The 21,356-nt window shown below is 38.0% G+C and overlaps 1 protein-coding gene across 1 annotated transcript; it reads left to right on the top strand.

Annotated features, from left to right (window-relative positions):
• Window positions 1-5,303: 5,303 nt before the first annotated feature.
• lg03h5orf15 (linkage group 03 C5orf15 homolog) lies at window positions 5,304-20,326 on the top strand. The gene is made up of 3 exons (XM_061934288.1): window positions 5,304-5,465; window positions 14,831-15,708; window positions 19,618-20,326. Exons 1-3 carry the CDS (start codon window positions 5,354-5,356, stop codon window positions 19,750-19,752), a joined length of 1,125 nt encoding a protein of 374 aa, XP_061790272.1. The 5' UTR covers window positions 5,304-5,353; the 3' UTR covers window positions 19,753-20,326.
• Window positions 20,327-21,356: the final 1,030 nt, after the last annotated feature.

Here is a 21,356-nt window from a genome sequence, read left to right as displayed (position 1 = left end):
CGTTGTTTTGTCCCTTTTTAGTTATGACATCCCTGTGGGCGGTATAGCTCGGTTGGTATAGTGGCCGTGCCAGCAACTTGAGGGTTCCAGGTTCGATCCCCGCTTCCGCCATCCTAGTCACTGCCGTTGTGTCCTTGGGCAAGACACTTTACCCACCTGCTCCCAGTGCCACCCACACTGGTTTAAATGTAAATTAGATACTGGGTTTCACTATGTAAAAGTGCTTTGAGTCACTAGAGAAAAGCGCTATATAAATATACTTCACTTCACTTCAAAACATTAAAATTACTGAGATAATCATTAGACCAGTGGTGTCCAAAGTAGGGTTGTACGGTATACCGGTATTAGTATAGTACCGCGATATTAATGAATCATGTTCGGTACTATACTGCCTCCAATAAGTACCGTATTTTTCGGATTATAAGTCGCTCCCGAGTATAAATCGCACCGGCCGAAAATGCATAATGAAGGAAAAAAACATATATAAGGTACATTATATAAGGTATAAGTCACATTTTTGGGGGAAATTTATTTGATAAAACCCAACACCAAGAATAGACATTTGAAAGGCAATTTAAGATAAATAAAGAATAGTGAACAGGCTGAATAAGTGTACGTTATATGAGGCATAAATAACCAACTGAGAACGTGCCTGGTATGTTAACGTAACATATTATGGTAAGAGTCAATCAAATAACTATAACATATAGAACATGCTATACGTTTACCAAACAATCTGGTCACTCCTAATCGCTAAATCCCATGAAATCTTCCTCCTCGTTGTCTCTTCTAAATAATATTATTTTGATATTTTACGGTAATGTGTTAATAATTTCACACACAAGTCGCTCCAGAGTGTAAATCGCACCCCCGGCCAAAGTATGAAAAAAAACTGCGATTTATAATCCGAAAAATACGGTACGTGTCATGCAGACGACATGTCACATTTTCTATTTTTTGTCTCCATGGCGACTAGAAATGTATATTTATTTCAAGTAGTAGCTACATATGCTTCTCCACACACTGCAGCACACCAGACTCATCACATTGGACATGATAAACTAGACTTTAACTGTCAAAGCCAGGTCAAAATTTCACTATGTCTGATAATTGTTCATTAAGATGGTCATCTTACCTTAGCTCCCACTACATACAAGTGAATGAAGCGCATACTCACTCAACAGCCATACATGTCACACAAAGGGTAGCCGTAAGAACAACGGCAACACTGTCATAAACATGTGCCATATAGTGAAACCATACTAAACAACAATGACAAACACATTTTGGGAGATTATTTGCACCGCAACACAGCATAAACACTCCAGAACAAATTCCCAGAATTCCCTGCAGCACCCACTCTTCCGGGATGCTACAATATAAACAAACGCCATTGGTGGATCTACTCCTAACATCCACTGTAATGATATCAAGTACAGTAACGTATCAAGTCGATACTACCGTACTATGATTACCAGAGGTGGGACCAAGTCATTGTTTTGCAAGTCACAAGTAAGTCTCAAGTCTTTGCCCTCAAGTCCGAGTCAAGTCCCGAGTCAAGACAGGCAAGCCCCGAGTCAAGTCCAAAGTCAAGACTGGAAAGTCTCAAGTCAAGTCCTAAGTCCTGCATTTTGAGTTTCGAGTCCTTTCAAGTCCTTTTAACCACAGACTAATATATTAACACAGATTGTGTATGCTTTTCAAACGCTGTATTTATTTATTAAAACAAGTGCATTTTAAATTGCAGGAAAGAAAATTGTGCTGACATTGCACTTTATAATAGCACTATTAACCAGTCATTTTAAACATTAACTCATTCCTTTACAGAACAAACACATTAAAAAATAAAGTGCAAATGTACTTATTTGTACAAAAGTGTTAACATTGAAAAAACATGACATATACGTGAACATAACAAAAAAGTTGTACTTTTTATATGTCAGGGCCCTATGCTGCATTGCATTTGCAAAAGACCAAATTAGCCAAGAGTCTGTCAGTCATTTGTGCACGATGGGGGCGTAGTATGATGCCACCATGGCTGAAAACTCGCTCCACTGGAGCACTGGAGGCAGGCACTGCCAAGACTCTCATGGCCACTCGGAACAGTGAAGGAAGAGTCTTCATGTTCAATGCCCAGAACAAAAGGGGGGAGAGAGTTGTTTTGGGTTGGTGCACTACTTGTAAGTGTATCTTGTGTTTTTTATGTTGATTTAATTAAAAAAAAAAAAAAAAAAAAAATGATTTCTTGTGCGGCCCGATACCAATCGATCCACGGACCAGTACCGGGCCGCGGCCCGGTGGTTGGGGACCACTGAGGTAAACAACCAACAGTATGTCAGAAAGCTAGCTAAAACGGTACACATATTCATAATATAGTATACATTTTAACTGACCTTTATTTTACTATTTTTGTCTTTTTTTAGGTGGCTAAAATACGCGGTGCTGCTGACCGCCGTCTAACGTTACGTGTGATATATTGACTAACGTAACCCTGCTTAAAAAAAAATCACTGAACAAAAAGTATGAATAAGGTAGTGAACTGCAACAGATTCCCGTGTTTGCAATAACGTTATAACGTTAGCAGTGAGTTTACAGCCTCACTGATTTAACTACACAGCAAATAAAAGTCACGTTACTTAGCCAATAAACGTTATCTTACATTCAAAACTTACCGTTCTTTGTGCAACTTCAAATGCCGGACGAAGTTGGAAGTTGTTGCCTCTCCATCAGTAATTTTCGAACCGCATGTGTTGCATACTGCAAACCGTTTTGTGTTGACCACCTCGTCATTTTTATACCCAAACAAAATTATTTTAGGTATCATTTTTTGTTCACTGGCGTGTGGTTTGGACATGTCTTCTTCGTTGGTTGTCCTGCAATTTGATTGGATGAATGCTGTGTGATGAAAACAAAGTAGATCTAATTTGATTGGCTGTTGTACTGAGACCACACCAGCTGACACACGCAACGCTGATAGACAAGTACACAATGAAAAATACGGAGCGCTCCCGAATAACTTTTTCATCTTTGGGTTTTGGGGAAAGTAGCAAGTCATGTCAAGTCATGTAAATTCAAAAGGCTCAAGTCCAAGTGAAGTCACAAGTCATTGATGTTAAAGTCTAAGTCGAGTTGCAAGTCTTTTTACATTTTGTCAAGTCGAGTCTAAAGTCATCAAATTCATGACTCGAGTCTGACTCGAGTCCAAGTCATGTGACTCGAGTCCACACCTCTGATGATTACATCAATATTTTTTAGCATCACAAAATCTTCTTTTGTTTTTTTAAATGTATATTATGTTTATAAACTCAGGAAATATGTCAAACATGAAGACTAATGTATGATCCCGTAACTACTTGGTGTCGGATCGATACCCAAGTTTGTGGTATCATCCAAAACTAATGTAAAGTATCAAACAACAGAAGAATAAATGATTATTACAATTTAACAGAAGTGTAGATAGAACATGTTGAAATATTAACAGTAAATGAACAAGTAGATTAATAATCAATTTTTACAGCTTGTCCTTAATAATTTTGACAAAATAATAGAATGGAAAATGACACAATATGTTACTGCATATGTCAGCAGACTAATTGGGAGCCTTTGTTTGTTTACTTACTACTAAAAGACAAGTTGTCTTGTATGCTCAATGTTTTATTTAAAGACAAACTTGCAATTCGAAACATGTTTAATGTACCGTAAGATTTAAAAAAATAATAAAAATAAAGCCAATAATGTCATTTTTTTGTGGTCCCCTTTACTTAGAAAAGTACCGAAATACATTTTAGTAAAAACAATTAAAGTGATTTAGGTAGCCCTTTCTGTCTTTAAAAAAAAAAAATTGTATTATTATTATTTATTAATATTTAATACTCTATCTAAATTTTATTTTGTTTTCTTTCCTTGTTGTTGAAAGGGCCTTGACTGTTGTGTGATTTATAAATGTATGTTTGTTGTTCAATTTATAATAAAAAATAAAAAAAACTTTCAAGGGGTTGCATCACCATGGCAACCACTTGTGGCTTCAAAAGTCCAACGATTTATTTACATAATAATCGCCGTGGGACAATTTCACAATGTTTACGTACGTTACGTGCTGACTAAATATGTTCACCCTGTTACAACCGCAACACAGGTGTGGTGATCTTTTAAAACTTTGGAGCACATTTCCAAGTTATGTTTTTTTTTTTAATAAAACAGTTGAAATTACAGAGAAAGTCACAATTTGACAAACATAAAATTGTAATACCAACATTTTCTCCATGATATACAAAGACAGCAACTTTTACTGTAATATTAGGACCTTATTCTCGCAAAAATAATTTCTTATTCCCAGTAATATTACAACATATTATTCTTATGCATTTATATGTTATTTTGAATTTGTGAAAATCCTCCCCATGTAATATCACTTTTTTCCCCACTTGTAAAATGCAATCTTACAGTAGCTGTTTTTCTTTATAAAATCAATACACCTCTACAATATCACTTTATTCTGTTATTTTTTTCAAAATTATTTCTGGAATATTTCAGCATGACTTTATTCTTATGTATTTTATGTATGTATAAAAAAGCCCTTTTTTTCTTCTTTTTTTTTTTTTTTTTTTTAGATATATGCATACTAGTTATAGCTATTTGGCTGTTCTAGTTTTAATTTTTATTAATTTTTTTATTATCTTTGTATTGATTTATTTATTTAATATTATTATTTTTTTAATACACTGTAGCACTTTGAGATCGTTTACTCAATATAAAGTGCTTTTTACAAATAAAATCTATTATTATAGGGGACGGCGTGGCGCAGTGGAAGAGTGGCCGTGCGCAACCCGTGGTTCAATCCCCACCTAGTACCAACCTCGTCATGTCCGTTGTGTCCTGAGCAAGACACTTCACCCTTGCTCCTGATGGGTGCTGGTTAGCGCCTTGCATGGCAGCTCCCTCCATCAGTGTGTGAATGTGTGTGTGAATGGGTAAATGTGGAAGTAGTGTCAAAGCGCTTTGAGTACCTTGAAGGTAGAAAAGCGCTATACAAGTACAACCCATTTATTATTATTATTATTATTTTTTGTACCTTTTCGGTGTTGCCCTTGACGTCACATGACACATCAAAAGACTTTACATTTGTACATGGAGAAAAAAAAGAAGTATATATTTAGAAATAAACATTGTGAGAACTTTAGGATGATAATCCTTGTATAGGAAGTATGTTGCTTTTCAAAATAAAACACTAGCCCGGTTATTTCCAAATTATGTTTAAGGTAAACGTACGCGTCACCACTTCCTGGCCGCCACTGTCACGTGTTCCATTTTAAGCCACTCCCCCTCCAAGTCTTCCTGGACAGTCACAGCAAACATGGCGACGATGGAACCAAGCAGGAAGAGCATTTTCGCCGTCTCTTTCCTTATTTACCTACACCTCTTGCTCGGTGGCTGCCTGGCGGCTCCGACGAAAATCACTACGGAAGGTAAATTCGTGTTCGTGTGGGTTATTGGCTGTTTTTGTGACAGCTTTACCGGGTTTCTGACAGTTAGCCTGCTAAGGCTACGTGGCTAAGCTAGAATGCTAACAGGTTTTGATTGATAGGACGATAAATTATGTCATAACATTGTATCTACTTTTCATTATTGTTTCACATTATTACATTCTAATGTGACATGTTATCTTTATAGTAGTACAATCAAATTTTCACCATGATAACATGTTGAGATTTAAACTGAAGTATTATTGTGCCTTTAGCTTGTGTTCTGCTTGACGGTATTTGTTAACTGCAGAGAGCACCAAGCTTCATGCACAGTTCAGCCTGTGACGTTTTCCTGCCTGTTATATACATACTTGCCAACCCTCCCGATTTTTCCGAGAGACTCCCGAATTTCAGTCTCTCCCGAAAATCTCCCGGGACAACCATTCTCCCGAAAATCTCCCGATTTCCAGCCGGACAACTATATTGGGGGCGTGCCTTAAAGGCACTGCCTTTAGCGTCGTCTCTCACCTGGAAAGGAGACTATTATATATGTCTCCGTTATCCATAGGTTTATATATAACCCATAAAGTAGGCAGGCACGGAACTATTTCTCAGCGTGTGTTTATTCCAGCCGGCACGTTAATACACTGACACACAACATCCGGATTCCCATCATGCATTGTTTCAAAACTACTGCAATTTCCAGCCGGACAAACAATATTGGGGGCGTGCCTTAAAGGCGCTGCGTTTAGCGTCCTCTCACCTGAAAAAGAGACTATTATATATGTCTCCGTTATCCATAAGTTGATCTATAACCCATAACACGGTGGCCGAATGGATATAGTCACTCATGAACGGTCAGAGAAGCAGAAGGGGGCGGCAACGCATGTATTATGGGCCACCTTGCAAGCAACATCCCGTTCTCATTTGCGGATGTTTTCAACAAATCTGTGAAGGATATGTTCCCGGATTCAGAGATCGCTCGCCAGTACTCAAATAGTGAAAGGTAAGTGTTATTTTTTTTTTTAAGTAAGCAGCAAGTACAGTACAGTTAGTAGAACAACTGTGTTTTCATTAGTGTTTACTGTACTATACATATATATATATTTATATTTATATTTTCGGCAAGTACCATAACACTAGTATACACTAGCGTTTAGTCAAGTACCAAAACACTAGTATACACTAGCTTTTCGTCAAGTACCAAAACACTAGTATACACTAGCTTTTAGTCAAGTACCAAAACATTAGTATACACTAGCTTTTAGTCAAGTACCAAAACATTAGTATACACTTGACTAGTGTTTAGTCAAGGACCAAAAAACTACTATACACTAGTGTTTAGTCAAGTACCAAAACACTAGTATACACTAGCGTTTAGTGAAGAACCAAAACACCAGTATACACTAGCATTTAGGTACCTGCCGAAAATGCATAACAAAAAAGGAAAAAAACATATATAAGTCGCACTGGAGCCCGGCCAAACTATGAAAAAAACTGGGGGGGGGGGTTGTGTGCATGTAGCGTGCTTAGTCTGGAGGCTAAATACACACAGTGTGTTATGTAACTGTTGTTTAGTGTTGATATTCTTTGCTTAGTTTGATAAATGTTGGAGCAGTTTGCTTCATCAGGAGGGTGAAGTCGCTCAATTTAAAGTGTTGGATTTAACTGTGTTGGTGAGGGCGTAGAAAAAGGGGCATTTTTCTACCAGTAGACAGCGTTTAAGATTGAGTGTTTTACTGCTAAATTAATAATATATTTATATTGAATATGGATTTTAAATATGTATCTAAATAGGTGGTTAATTGGTTAGGTATTTATGTATTTGCATATTGGGTTTTCTGTTGCATTTATCTATTGTGTTTCTGGTGTTAAATGTATTTTATATGTATCTTGGTGCATTTATGTTGAGACAATTTATTTAAAATCTGTTTTAACTTAAAGGGAAAAGATGTGTCCATTTTCTTGCACTTGTTTAATGGTTAAGAGTTTGATAGCCTAATTAATAGTTGTAAATTATGGGATTGATAATTGATTGATTTTTTACAGCATGTTAATCTTGTGGTGTTTTGTCCTTAAAGGTTTTTCACCTACTAAAGAAGCTAAAGGCTACTAAAGGCTACTAAAGACAGCTAATGACAGCTAAAGAAACTAAAGTCTATTAACACTGCTAAAGACTGCTAAAAAGACTAAAGAAGAAAAAAGAAGCTGTTTCTTGGTTGGAAAAACTGTTGCAAACTAAAGGAAAATAAAAGGAAAAAGTAACTACGGTCTGGTCTTTTGAGTGAAATCCAGAAGCCACATTCAGCATTGGTACATCCCTTCAAGTGTGGGATAAGCACAGCGAAAAAAGCAAAACACTTGACAGTTGTTGTATGCACACTGTGTCGAGCGGAAATGGCCTATCATAGCAGCACAACGGTTATGAAGGAACATTTGAAAAGAAAACACCCGACAGCGTTCTTGCCATCACCATCAACTAGTCAATCGTCCGCGTGAGTATACGTTGTCATCATTACACAAAATCATGAATGTGTCATTTGTATCTGCGTTGTAAATTCATAAACTAAAACACTGTTTCGCTCTGAGAGGCGCGTTTGGCGTGCCTGTTCAGTGTTTACAAAGACGCGCTCCTCTTTAACGCTAACGTTAATTAGTTGTGCAAATACCTTTTACAACATTAACAGTTACATATACTATGTACAAACCAACAATTAACTTTCACTTTAATCATACTATCATTGTTGTGTTATTAAGCAAAATAAGCAATACTTTTACTTTTGTTGAAATGTTTACACTGTTACAGAATATTTCGTTTTGCACTTTTTTGTATTGGATGTTTATCTTTATTTTTGCACATTTTAAAGCAAAATAAGCAATACTTTTACTTTAGAAATGCTTATACTATTGCAGAATATTAAGATTTGCACTGGATGTTTACTTTTATATTTGCACATTAAAAAGCAAATAAGCTACTTTTAATTTTGTTAAATGTTAAAAGTTTTAAATGTTTACATTGTTACAGAATATTTTGTCATGTTGTTGTCAATGTTGACTGAGTGGCCATACTTTTTTTTTTGTATATAAAAGTCATGCCTTTTGAAAAAAACTGGCCAACAGTTATTTTTTCATCTTCATTTTAAATAAAAAAAATAATCGGTAAAAGGAAAAATAATCTATAGATTAATTGAAAAAATAATCTATAGATTAACCGATTAATCGAAAAAAATAATCTATAGATTAATCGATAGAAAAATAATCGTTAGCTGCAGCCTTAAATTGAAGTAATAATCGACAGATTAATCGATTATCAAATTAATCGTTAGTTGCAGCCCTATTATATATATGATAACAGTCATCGTTTCTAATGAAACATCAGTAGAAAGACACTAAACTAGGGGTGTCAAAGTCATTTTAGATCGGGGGCCCACGTGGAGAAAAATCTACTCCCAAGTGGGCCAGATTGGTAAAGTCACGGCACGATATCTTAAAAATAAAGACAACTTCAGATTGTTTGCTTTGTTTAAAAATAAACAAGCACATTCTAAAAATTTACAAATCTGAATGTTTTTTATTTTTTACACTTACATGTTGCAGTTAATATTATTCTATCTTTATTTGTTGTTATTAATACTCTCTGAATAAAGTATGTGATAATATTCATTAGTCAACTCATTTGTGTTAATTTTCAATCCATTAATTAATTTTCAAACAGAAGAGGCCACAGAAGGACGGCAGAGTCCACAAGAACTGAAACTTCCGTAAAATTCCATCCATCCATCCATTTTCTACCGCTTATTCCCTTTGGGGTCGCGGGGGGCGCTGGAGCCTATCTCAGCTACAATCGGGCGGAAGGCGGGGTACACCCTGGACAAGTCGCCACCTCATCGCAGGGCCAACACAGATAGACAGACAACATTCACACTCACATCCACACACTAGGGCCAATTTAGTGTTGCCAATCAACTTATCCCCAGGTGCATGTCTTTGGAGGTGGGAGGAAGCCGGAGTACCCGGAGGGAACCCACGCAGTCACGGGGAGAACATGCAAACTCCACACAGAAAGATCCCAAGCCCGGGATTGAACCCAAGACTACTCAGGACCTTCGTATTGTGAGGCAGATGCACTAACCCCTCTCCCACCGTGAAGCCCTCCGTAAAATTCAACATTGAAAATAAGCCAAAAGAAGGACGGCGGAGTCCAGAAAAACTCAAACTTCCGTAAAACCAGTGTGAAAGATGTGAACGTGAGAGTGTGTGGGAGTGATCGCCATTAGGCGATCACTCCATACTAAAGTTGTGAGAAGTAGTAGTGGGTTATTATGGAAGCTCTTGGCAAGACATCTCCACTGGGGGGGAAAAACCTCCAGCAGAAGTGTCGTGTACCACAATAATAAATTAAACCACTATCTTACAACAAAGAAAAAAGTAATCCTTATAAGGATTATAAGGGGACGGCTCTGTAGGGGACGACGGATGACTCCAAATTCTCAAAATGTGAAAAGGGACAACTAAACCAAAGGTTTGTCCAAAAGAAGAGTTAAAATGTAAAGACTGGAAAGCAGTAGAAAAAACTAATCCAGACTTACTGAAATTTCTCGATCTCAAAACATGAATTTACCGGACGCCTCAAAGTAGGTGATATATTAAAACTTCATGGATAAAAAAACAAACCAAAAAAAAAAAATCAAAATCAAATTACAGGACGTTATTTATGTAGTTTGCTCATTTTCCTCGACCAGTGCACTAACGTGGTTTATTTTTCTTTACATAAGTAGCATCATCTACAAAGATACAAAGAATTGCTATTGCGACATCTAGTAGACACATTTAGAACAGCAGTTTCTTTCATCCAAAAATTTCAGGTTCGTTTTTATACTTAGCAAACTCATCCCGCGGGCCGGGTAAAACCTGTTTGCGAGCCTGATCCGGCCCGCGGCCCGTACGTTTGCCATCCCTGCACTAAACTAAGTCAAAACCATACAAGTAATGTCAGTTTAAAGGTGCTATCATGTAGACCGAAAGTACACACGCTCGTTTAAATAACATAAATGAAGTAAAGCTGTTAAGTGTTTAGTTTAACTCTACTTTTGTGCTCTGGTGCTGTATACAGGTAAGTAATATTCAATGTATGTAATACTACTTTTGTTGCATTTACTTATATGCAGATGTCCTTGTCATGTGGGATTTGTTCCTGAAAGCTGTGGCGCTCTTTGAAGTTGAGCGAATTAAGGAGGCTCCTTTTGAAGTGTGGTAAAAAGCAGCGAGCGTCTGAATGACGCCTTCGTCATTGTGCTGCCGGAGCTATTGATTTTATTTTGTGTCTACGTGTTTCATGTTCTTCTGTCATTGTTCCTGACACACCTATGTCCTTAGCGTCGACACACCTGGGAGTGAGATGTTTGTCGGATTACTGAGTCACTCACAGAAATGGAAACAACTAGATATAATGCAACCTTAAAGTTTCAAACACCTTTTTGACATTGAAAGAAATTCTTATACGAACGAAGAAATCCTGCAGGTATTAAACATGTTTAAAGGGTGAAGGTTTAAAAAGTACTGCTACCAGTGTCTCCTCCAGGTAACACGTAGATGGACTGCATTTATGTTGTCAATGCCTTCTTTAAGTCGCGTTGCCACAAAGACTTTCTTTCTGTTCACTAAAGTGTTTATGCTACTTGCAGTCCATGTTGATGAATAGTTCCTTTCTCCCCTCGGAACCCGTGGCTCAGCGCTTCAAATCCCCCGTGTCCTCCTCCTGGGCAACCTGATCAGCTATGTTGGCTAAACACTAGTGTGTACTAGTGTTTTGGTACCTCACTAAACGCTAGTGTATACTAGTGTTTTGGTACCTCACTAAACGCTAGTGTATACCAGTGTTTTGGTACCTCACTAAACGCTAGTATATACTAGTGTTTTGGTACCTCACTAAACACTAGTGTATACTAGTGTTTTGGTACTCGATTAAACGCTAGTGTATACTAGTGTTTTGGTACCTCACTAAACACTAGTGTATACTAGTGTTTGGGTTCCTCACTAAACGCTAGTGTATACTAGTGTTTTGGTACCTCACTAAATGCTAGTGTATACTAGTGTTTTGGTACTTGACTAAACTCTAGTGTATACTAGTGTTTTGGTACTCGACTAAACGCTAGTGTATACTAGTGTTTTGGTATTTGACTAAATGCTAGTGTATACTAATGTTTTGGTATTTGACTAAATGTTATTGTATACTAGTGTTTTGGTATTTGACTAAATGCTAGTGTGTACTAGTGTTTTGGTACTTGACTAAACGCTAGTGTATACTAGTTTTTTGGTCCTTGACTAGAAGCTAGTGTATACTAATGTTTTGGTACTTGACTAAAAGCTAGTGTATACTAATGTTTTGGTACTTGACTAAAAGCTAGTGTATACTAGTGTTTTGGTACTTGACTAAATGCTAGTGTGGACTAGTGTCTTGGTACGTCACTAAGCGCTTGTGTATATTAGTGTTTTGGTACATCACTAAATGCTGGCGTCTACTAGAGTTTTGGTATGTCAATAAACGCTAGTGTATACTAATATTTTGGTACGTCACTAAACGCAAATGTCTACTAGTGTTTTGGTACGTCACAAAACGCAAGTGTCTACGTGTGTTTTGGTACGTCATTAAATGCAAGTGTCTACGTGTGTTTTGGTGCGTCACTAAACACTAGTGTATACTAGAGTTTTGGTACGTCACTAAACGCTAGTGTATACTACTGTTTTGGTACATTACTAAACGCTAGTGTATATTAGTGTTTTGGTATGTAACTAAACACAAGTGTCTACTAGTGTTTTGGTTTTGACTAAATGCTAGTATATACTAGTGTTTTGGTACCTCACTAAACACTAGTCTATACTAGTGTTTTGGTACTCGATTAAACGCTAGTGTATACTAGTGTTTTGGTACCTCACTAAACACTAGTGTATACTAGTGTTTTGGTACTCGATTAAACGCTAGTGTATACTAGTGTTTTGGTACTTGACTAAACGCTAGTGTATACTAGTGTTTTGGTACCTCACTAAACACTAGTGTATACTAGTGTTTGGGTACCTCACTAAACGCTAGTGTATACTAGTGTTTTGGTACCTCACTAAATGCTAGTGTATACTAGTGTTTTGGTACTTGACTAAACTCTAGTCTATACTAGTGTTTTGGTACTCGACTAAACGCTAGTGTATACTAGTGTTTTGGTATTTGACTAAATGCTAGTGTATACTAGTGTTTTGGTATTTGACTAAATGCTAGTGTGTACTAGTGTTTTGGTACTTGACTAAACGCTAGTGTGTACTAGTTTTTTGGTCCTTGACTAGAAGCTAGTGTATACTAATGTTTTGGTACTTGACTAAAAGCTAGTGTATACTAATGTTTTGGTACTTGACTAAAAGCTAGTGTATACTAGTGTTTTGGTACTTGACTAAATGCTAGTGTGGACTAGTGTCTTGGTACGTCACTAAACGCTTGTGTATATTAGTGTTTTGGTATGTAACTAAACACAAGTGTCTACTAGTGTTTTGGTTTTGACTAAATGCTAGTATATACTAGTGTTTTGGTACATCACTAAACGCTAGTGCACACTAGTATTTTGGTACTTTACTAAATGCTAGTGTATACTGGTGTTTTGGTACTTCACTAATTGTTAGTGTATACTAGTGTTTTGGTACTTCACTAATTGTTAGTGTATACTAATGTTTTGGTACTTGACTAAACGTTAGTGTATACTGGTGTTTTGGTACTTCACTAGACGTTAGTGTATACTAGTATTTTGGTACTTGACTAAACGCTAGTCAAGTGTATACTAATGTTTTGGTACTTCACTAAACGTTAGGGTATACTAGTGTTTTGGTACTTCACTAAACGCTAGTGTATACTAGTGTTTTGGTACTTCACTAAACGCTAGTGTATACTAGTGTTTTGGTACCGTACTTCACTAAACGCTAGTGTATACTAGTGTTTTGGTACATTGCTAAACAATAGTGTCTACAAGTGTTTTGGTACGTCACAAAATGCTAGTGTTTACTAGTGTTTTGGTTTGTCACTAAACGCTAGTGTGTACTAGTGTTTTGGTAAGTCATAAAACACTAGTGTCTCCTAGTGTTTTGGTACTTCACTAAACGCTAGTGTATACTAGTGTTTTGGTACTTCACTAAACGCTAGTGTATACCGGTACTAGTGTTTTGGTACATTGCTAAACGCTAGTGTATACTAGTGTTTTGGTACATTGCTAAACAATAGTGTCTACAAGTGTTTTGGTACGTCACAAAATGCTAGTGTTTACTAGTGTTTTGGTTTGTCACTAAACGCTAGTGTGTACAATTTTTTGGTACATCACTAAACGCTAGAGTCTAACAGTGTTTTGGTACGTCACTAAACGCTAGTGTTGGATTTGAAATATTGTATTCATTTATTGTGTGAACATTGTAGATTCTGAATGAGCTCACATTAGGAAGGTAATGACCTCACAGCACTCCCTTAGCAGCTGTAGTGGCTGCCAGGTTACGGTAAATGCCTCGGTAATGGCCTGCAATTAAAATGTTAGCTTGCTAGCTCTTAACACATATATCATTTTAATATTAGCACAGCAATGTAAGCTTGTGCAAATTGTTAGTGATTAAGTTTACACAAAAAGTTGAGTGACTAGTTAAGGACTATCAAGCAGAACATGTTATACACAATATTTTACCCTGCCAGGAAATTTCCCCCCTATATTCCTCAACTGATGTACTAGCATTTATTAAGGTAGAAATATCACAGATTACGTTACAAAACATCTTTGACAAAGCATGATCGTAATGTAACTCATTTTTCATTTTGGTTATTGTAGTTGGACCCGACGCGATGTGACGCGTAGGGCTTTTATTTGGAAGTTAAAAGTGTGTGTTGGTTTGAGAAGAGGTGTCTGCTCAGCTGGTATCTCATCTTACAAAAGCAGTTACAGTCACACTCTACATTTTACGTGATCAATGTGGACTACACTGTAATCTAAACACGAAAGTGAAACTCTACTACTCTGAATGCAAGTGCTCCAGTCGACATTTTCTGCAGTGATGCGGTGATGGTGGATGAAAATAGTCTTGTCTTCTTAGGAGAACCATTTGCCTTTGCTTTGGATCTGGTATTTCCACGATGTAGCCTTTTTTTTTTGGCTCAACCGTAACTGAACGCAGATACATTTTCCCACGCTAAAGAATGGACCAAGGGTCGAACAGGACGCGTGAACGTTGATCATATTTCCAACCTGTCGTTTGCCAACGCGTCAGGAGTAGAAGACTGTCACCATGATGTGGCGTCCAATGACTGTAAAGGATGAATGGTTGCTTATAATGTGTTTCTGTCCACGTTTTAGATGTAACAACAAGTAAACCGGAAAGTCCTCCCGCCAAAAGCGGAAAGAATGAAACCACTCAAGCAAAACTTTTGTCAACCCCAGCCGGCCCCAAAATTTTGGCAACAACCACCGGCAACGACTCAGCACCAGTGATCCAGCTCCCTAAAATCAACCAGACCGTGTCCAGCCAAGCCACGGATCTGGTCGTCATCGCCTCCTCTGACAGCAAACTGGGGCAAACGCCTGATGAACCCGAGCCTGCAAAATCACAGGAAACCAATGCTAAGACTCTGACCAATGGGACCACGACTGACAGACCCGCCGCTCCTAAAGCCGCTTCCAAAGCCGCTTCCAAAGCCGCTCCCGAGCCTGCAAAATCACAGGAAACCAATGCTAAGACTCTGACCAATGGGACCACGACTGACAGACCCGCCGCTCCTAAAGCCGCTTCCAAAGCCGCTTCCAACCCAGAAGCCACCACCGCCACCTCTGTCACAACCCCTGAACCTACCAAGTACACCGAGGAGACCACCGCCATGGTCTCCAAATACTTTGACACTCAGAGCACCACGGTCCTGCACGATTTTGAGCTGGAGATGCTGCAGCCCGCCGGAAAAGAAGGCGTAGAGCAATACGTGGAAGAGGACGAGGACGACGACGACGATTATGGCGACGGCGAAGACCTGAACGCCCAATTTCACCTGGAGGACAACGAGGACAACGGCAAAGACCAGACGCTGATCCGGGTGGAGGAGCCGTTCGGGAAGCAAGACGTCAGCTACAAGGGTCCCGCCGTCTACAACACAGAGGATGAGGACTCGCACTTCTTCTTCCATCTGGTCATCCTGGCCTTCCTGGTGGCCATCATCTACATCACCTACCACAACAAGAGGAAGGTCAGTCCTTGCTTTAGCAGCTTGCATAATTCACACTCGATCATGTTCCATAGTACCATCGCTGCAGAAGAAGCTATCAGTCTTTTATTCCGCTGCTGAATGAATGCAGACTCGGCAAACTGCAACATCTTGTAAGTAACGAAGCGTCCCGACAGAAGCACATACAGTCTGCTGCTAATATTTAAATGTATTGCCGACCTTAAAGTGGAACTGCACTTTTCTTTAAAGCATGCCTATCATTCATAATCCTTAGGTAAGACAAGAACACTTATATTTTTCTTTTTTAATGTACCGGTATTCCAAATTGTAAATAAACATTGGCAAAAGTCAGCTAACAATTGAGTCAATGGGAGTACACTATTCCGCCCACAAAGTCCTCTGTAAAAACATCCAAAAAGTGCCAACAATACTCCATTTACATGTCGTGAACTGATTATTAAAGTATTAGCGATATTTTTACTATAAGCGTTAACGCAGATAAACTTTAGCAGCGCCGTGATCATAGAGAACTAACTTATACTGTTATATTGACATTGAGGTGCTAAATTGCCTCTGAGTTGGTGAAAGGTAATTCCGGATGATAAATCATGCCTTTCACCTGGATAGTAGAAGGTTGTGGACATAAACCAAATAGTTGATAAACTTCGAAATCCAACTTGGACAGAGAGATGGCGATAAAGACACAGAAATGCTTGTTTTTTTGTGTGAGGAGTATGACTATTTCTTCAACTGAACGGGAAGATGTAAACATCCAAACAGTCAACATCCTAGTGAGATTAGACATTGTACAGTAAGTTTGTCTTATTATGTTCATAGTTAGTATTTTTTATGTTTAGCACTTAGCAATACTGCTACATGATGCTTAGTGTTTCACTAAAGCTGTGTCTGTTTAGCACACAGCTTCTAAAACCTGTAGATCATCCTCCTTATATTCAGGATAAAAAAATACAAGGTTCTGAATCATCATTTGTCCCAAAGTAGTCTTTGTTGTCTCTCATGAAGTCTGCCGTGATTAATACTGTTGTTGAAGGAAAAAGCGAAAGTTGTGACGCGTCTATGAAATGAATACACTGCCGTATGTTTAAAATGAGCAAAATACGTAAATATTATGTTGTTATTAATGTTACTACATTAAATATATACTTACAGTCTGTATATAAAACGTTGGTGGGGGCTTTTGGATGTTTTTACAGGCGGAATAGAGCTGACTTTTGCTAGCATGATTTTACTAGTTTTAATTAGGGATGTCCGATAATATCGGACTGCCGATATTATCGGCCAATAATTGCTTTAAAATGTAATATCGGAAATGATCGGTATCTGTTTCAAGTTTTATGACTTTTTAAAACGCCGCTGTGTACACGGACGTAGGGAGAAGTACATAGAGCCAATAAACCTTAAAGGCACTGTCTTTGCGTGCCGGCCCAATCACATAATATCGACGGCTTTTCACACACACAAGTGAATGCAAGCATACTTGGTCAACAGCCATACAGGTCACACTGAGGGTGGCCGTATAAACAACTTTAACACTGTTACAAATATGCGCCACACTGTGACAAACACATTTCGGGAGAACATCTGCACCATAACACAACATAAACACAACAGAACAAATACCCAGAACCCCTTGCAGCACTAACTCTTCCGGGACGCTACAATATACACCCCCCGCTACCCCCTACATCCCCGCCCTCAACACCTCAACCTCCTCATGCTCTCTCAGGGAGAGCATGTCCCAAATTCCAAGCTGCTGTTTTGAGGCATGTTAAAAAATATAATGCACTTTGTGACTTCAATAATAAATATGGCAGTGCCATGTTGGCATTTGTTTTAGAGATGTCCGATAATATATCGGCCTGCCGATATCGGCCGATAAATGCGTTAAAATGTAATATCAGAAATGATCGGTATCGTTTTTTTTTTATTATCGGTATCGTTTTTTCATTTATTTTTTTTATTTTTTTATTAAATCAACATAAAAAACACAAGATACACTTACAATTAGTGCACCAACCCAAAAAACCTTCCTCCCCCATTCACACTCATTCACACAAAAGGGTTGTTTCTTTCTGTTGTTAATATTCTGGTTCCTACATTATATATCAATATATATCAATACAGTCTGCAAGGGATACAGTCCGTAAGCACACATGATTGTGCGTGCTGCTGGTCCACTAATAGTACTAACCTTTAACAGTTAATTTGACAAATTTTCATTAATTACTAGTTTCAATGTAACTGTTTTTATATTGTATTCCTTTTTTTTTTATTCAAGAAAATGTTTTTAATTTATTTATCTTATTTTATTTTATAAATTTTTTTTAAAAGTACCTTATCTTCACCATACCTGGTTGTCCAAATTAGGCATAATAATGTGTTAATTCCACGACTGTATATATCGGTTGATATCGGTATCGGTTGCTATCGGTATCGGTAATTAAAGAGTTGGACAGTATCGGAATATCGGATATCGGCAAAAAGCCATTATCGGACATCCCTAATTTGTTTCCATAACTTGAGTTGATTTATTTTGGAAAACCTTGTTACATTGTTTAATGCATCCAGCGGGGCATCACAACAAAATTAGGCATAATAATGTGTTAATCCCACGACTGTATATATTGGTATCGGTTGATATCGGAAACGGTAATTAAGAGTTGGACAATATCGGAATATCGGATATCGGCAAAAAAGCCATTATCGAACATTTCTAGTTGTAATGCATAAAAAAAATGTGTTCTTGTCTTACATAAGGATTGTGAATGGTAGGCAAAATTCCTAAAAAAGTGCAGTTCCCCTTTTATCTTGCTAATAGCAACACTCATAACAGCGTTAGCATAGCAAGTAACCACAACAACATGGCACTTCCTCATTATCATCTGTCGCTACACCATCAGTACCCGAAGACACGATTAAACGACGTATGCGTAAAAAAACCCCGTCCCTTTTTGTCAACTTATTTGACAGCAGTAACGTTACGTTTGTGGTTTTACTTTTTTTAAAAGCAATATTTAACAACAGTGGTCTACCAGCTGCAAAGCGCATACAAGCAAGGCATTTATGATACAGTTGAAAATGTATGTATTAAAAAAATAATATCTAAAAAGGTAGGCAATAAACTGGCATATAGAAGTGTGTATACATGTAAATATACAAATTAGGTACAAAACAACATTATATATCAAGGATTTGGGATTGGTATTGAATCCGATACTTCCCGCCGGTCCTACCAGGCACGATTCCATCCAACGGTACCATGTTTAGGTACCTGGGTTGCGAGTGACGTCAGGTCCAGTTGCCAACTAAGCAGCTCTTTGCACTTGGTGATCACTCAAGCAGCACTGAGAGCAGACTCAGCCAAACTACTTGTAGGTATATGTTGACATTTTACATGCCAACAAAAAAATTGACTCTAAAAAAACTAAAGTAAGGCTCCACTTTTCCAAAAATGCGCTAGCTTGATGCTAATATACATTGGCTTTGCTATTGACATGCTACTGATTAGCATTAGCGGTTTTACATGGCGATTTCAACACCTCCAAATTTGTTGATGAAAATTACAACTATTTTGCACATTAGTACAATGCAGCAGCTGGTGGGTATTAAGTACAATACTTACAGTATTAACACTTTTTTTTAGGGCGCAACAAAAGACGACATTCAGCAGAGACTGAACTGACAAGCCAACACACAATAAACTATACACAACTGCCATCTAAGATCTTGGACTCCAACTTAGTGTTATACTTGCAAATGAGAGTCAGAAGTGTAATAATGAGTGCAGCTGGAATAGGCTCCAGCACCCCCTACACGACCCTGAGAGGGACAGGTGGTAGAAAATGCATAGAAAATTCACTCAGTATTTACAATAACGAGTACGGGATGTTCATTTTTTATTTATTCCAGATCTTGATGCTCGCTCAAAGCCGCCGCTGGAAGGAGGGTCTCTGTTCCCGCAACACGGTGGACTACCACCGCCTGGACCAGAATGTCAACGAGGCCATGCCGTCCCTCAAGATGACCCGCGACTACATTTTTTGAACGATAAGTCCCCACTCGAACTGCCGTTATCGGGCGGCCATGTTTGTTCCCCCACCGCCTGCGTAGCGATATTTTTATTCTCTCTCTTCATGTTTCTTCGAGCCTGAAGTTAACGTGGATATTTACTTGGGTTTTTATTTGAAAGAGAAGGGCGTCTTGGTCGTGTACTTCTGTAAACAATCACGCAGTGCAGCACATAAAAACAAACATGAGCAGATCAAACATTATTTTACTCCTCGCCCCCCTAGTGGCCAGATGCTGCCATGCAAGTGTCCTGGTTGCCTCTTCTTTGGTTTATGACTTCGGTGAAGTCCCTGGCAACCATCTATGCCCCGCCCACACACACACACACACACATTAAACGCTCACACCTGTGTGTGTGGGAGCCTTGCTTTGAAAATATCCATACATATTTTCATGCCTTACACGTGATTAAGTCTAGTGTGTGTTGGAATATATCTGCTGTAATAAGATAAAATATAGTACATTTACACATTTGCCATGGCAATCACATGTAGGATCTCTACACTCACTTCCTGTTTTTTTTCTTGCCAATAAAGCACAAATAAACGAAGGACTCGTCCGTGTCGTCCAGGCCTTCGCGTCCGGCACACTTGTTTACAAACATGTTATTAATTATTGATAACCATGTTGTTAATCATGTCAAATGTAAAGCAATGGGGAGCAATGCCGGCTTGTCCCCACAAGGGGGCAGTGTGCACTGGGAAATGACAAAGGTGTGCAAAGCACAGCAGGGAAGTTTCATCAAGTATGAGGAAAGCAAACATTAGAAGGTGTCTTAAAGTGAGGAAACAAATTAGTGTCGTGTTTAACTGAGCAAACTGACACATGCACACCTTTTTCTGACAAATTTAAAATTAGTCACGATGAAGCAGATGTTTCTCACCACTAAATCTATTTGGATTCATTTTTCTGCATTTTCGCTTCATTCTCTAATAACTGTTGACATACATGACTTTTTAAGAGGTCTAATTATTTTAAGTAACTTATTAAAAATGCAGCACTGGTCCCAGGCCAGAACATAACAAGGAGGTCAAAAGTGAAGCTCAGACTAAGACTTTTTAGGTGTTCACAACCTCAACATCACCATTTACCATGAATTGATTACGTGGACCCCAACTTAAACAAGTTGAAAAACTTATTCGGGTGTTACCATTTAGTGGTCAATTGTACGGAATATGTACTGAACTGTGCAATCTACTAATAAAAGTTTCAATCAATCAATCAAACCAAATGGATCCACACTGTGTGAGCAGTAATGATGTGCCGATTGATACGGAAATATCGATACCAGATCTTTATGCTCCAATAATCGATTCTCAAATCAAAATATCCATACTTGATTTAGTTCAGGGTTGTCCAAACGGTTTCCGCCAAGGGAATAATCAAAATATTGATTTTTTTATTTATTTATAGAAAAACATGCTAAAAAACGATATTGTTTTAGCTATGTAATATAGGTAACTAATAATTGTATTATTATTTATTAGTTAGAACATATCAGCTTTTTCATCCCGATTTTTTTATTTTTACATTTTTACTGTTGTTTTTTTCTATGTAAAAATACAATAACGATAATAATA

The sequence above is a fragment of the Nerophis lumbriciformis genome, linkage group LG03 (genome assembly GCF_033978685.3).
Source record: "Nerophis lumbriciformis linkage group LG03, RoL_Nlum_v2.1, whole genome shotgun sequence".
Lineage (NCBI taxonomy): Eukaryota > Metazoa > Chordata > Actinopteri > Syngnathiformes > Syngnathidae > Nerophis > Nerophis lumbriciformis.
This window is presented reverse-complemented; position numbering and strand designations above follow the sequence as displayed.

What these genes read in the sequence shown, in the direction of transcription:
- lg03h5orf15 (XM_061934288.1), top strand. Translation starts at nt 5,354, where the DNA reads ATGGCGACGATGGAACCAAGCAGGAAGAGCATTTTCGCCGTCTCTTTC. An exon ending in GACGAAAATCACTACGGAAG is followed by an intron (nt 5,466 to 14,830) that starts GTAAATTCGTGT and finishes TCCACGTTTTAG; the next exon opens with ATGTAACAACAAGTAAACCG. An exon ending in CCTACCACAACAAGAGGAAG is followed by an intron (nt 15,709 to 19,617) that starts GTCAGTCCTTGC and finishes TATTTATTCCAG; the next exon opens with ATCTTGATGCTCGCTCAAAG.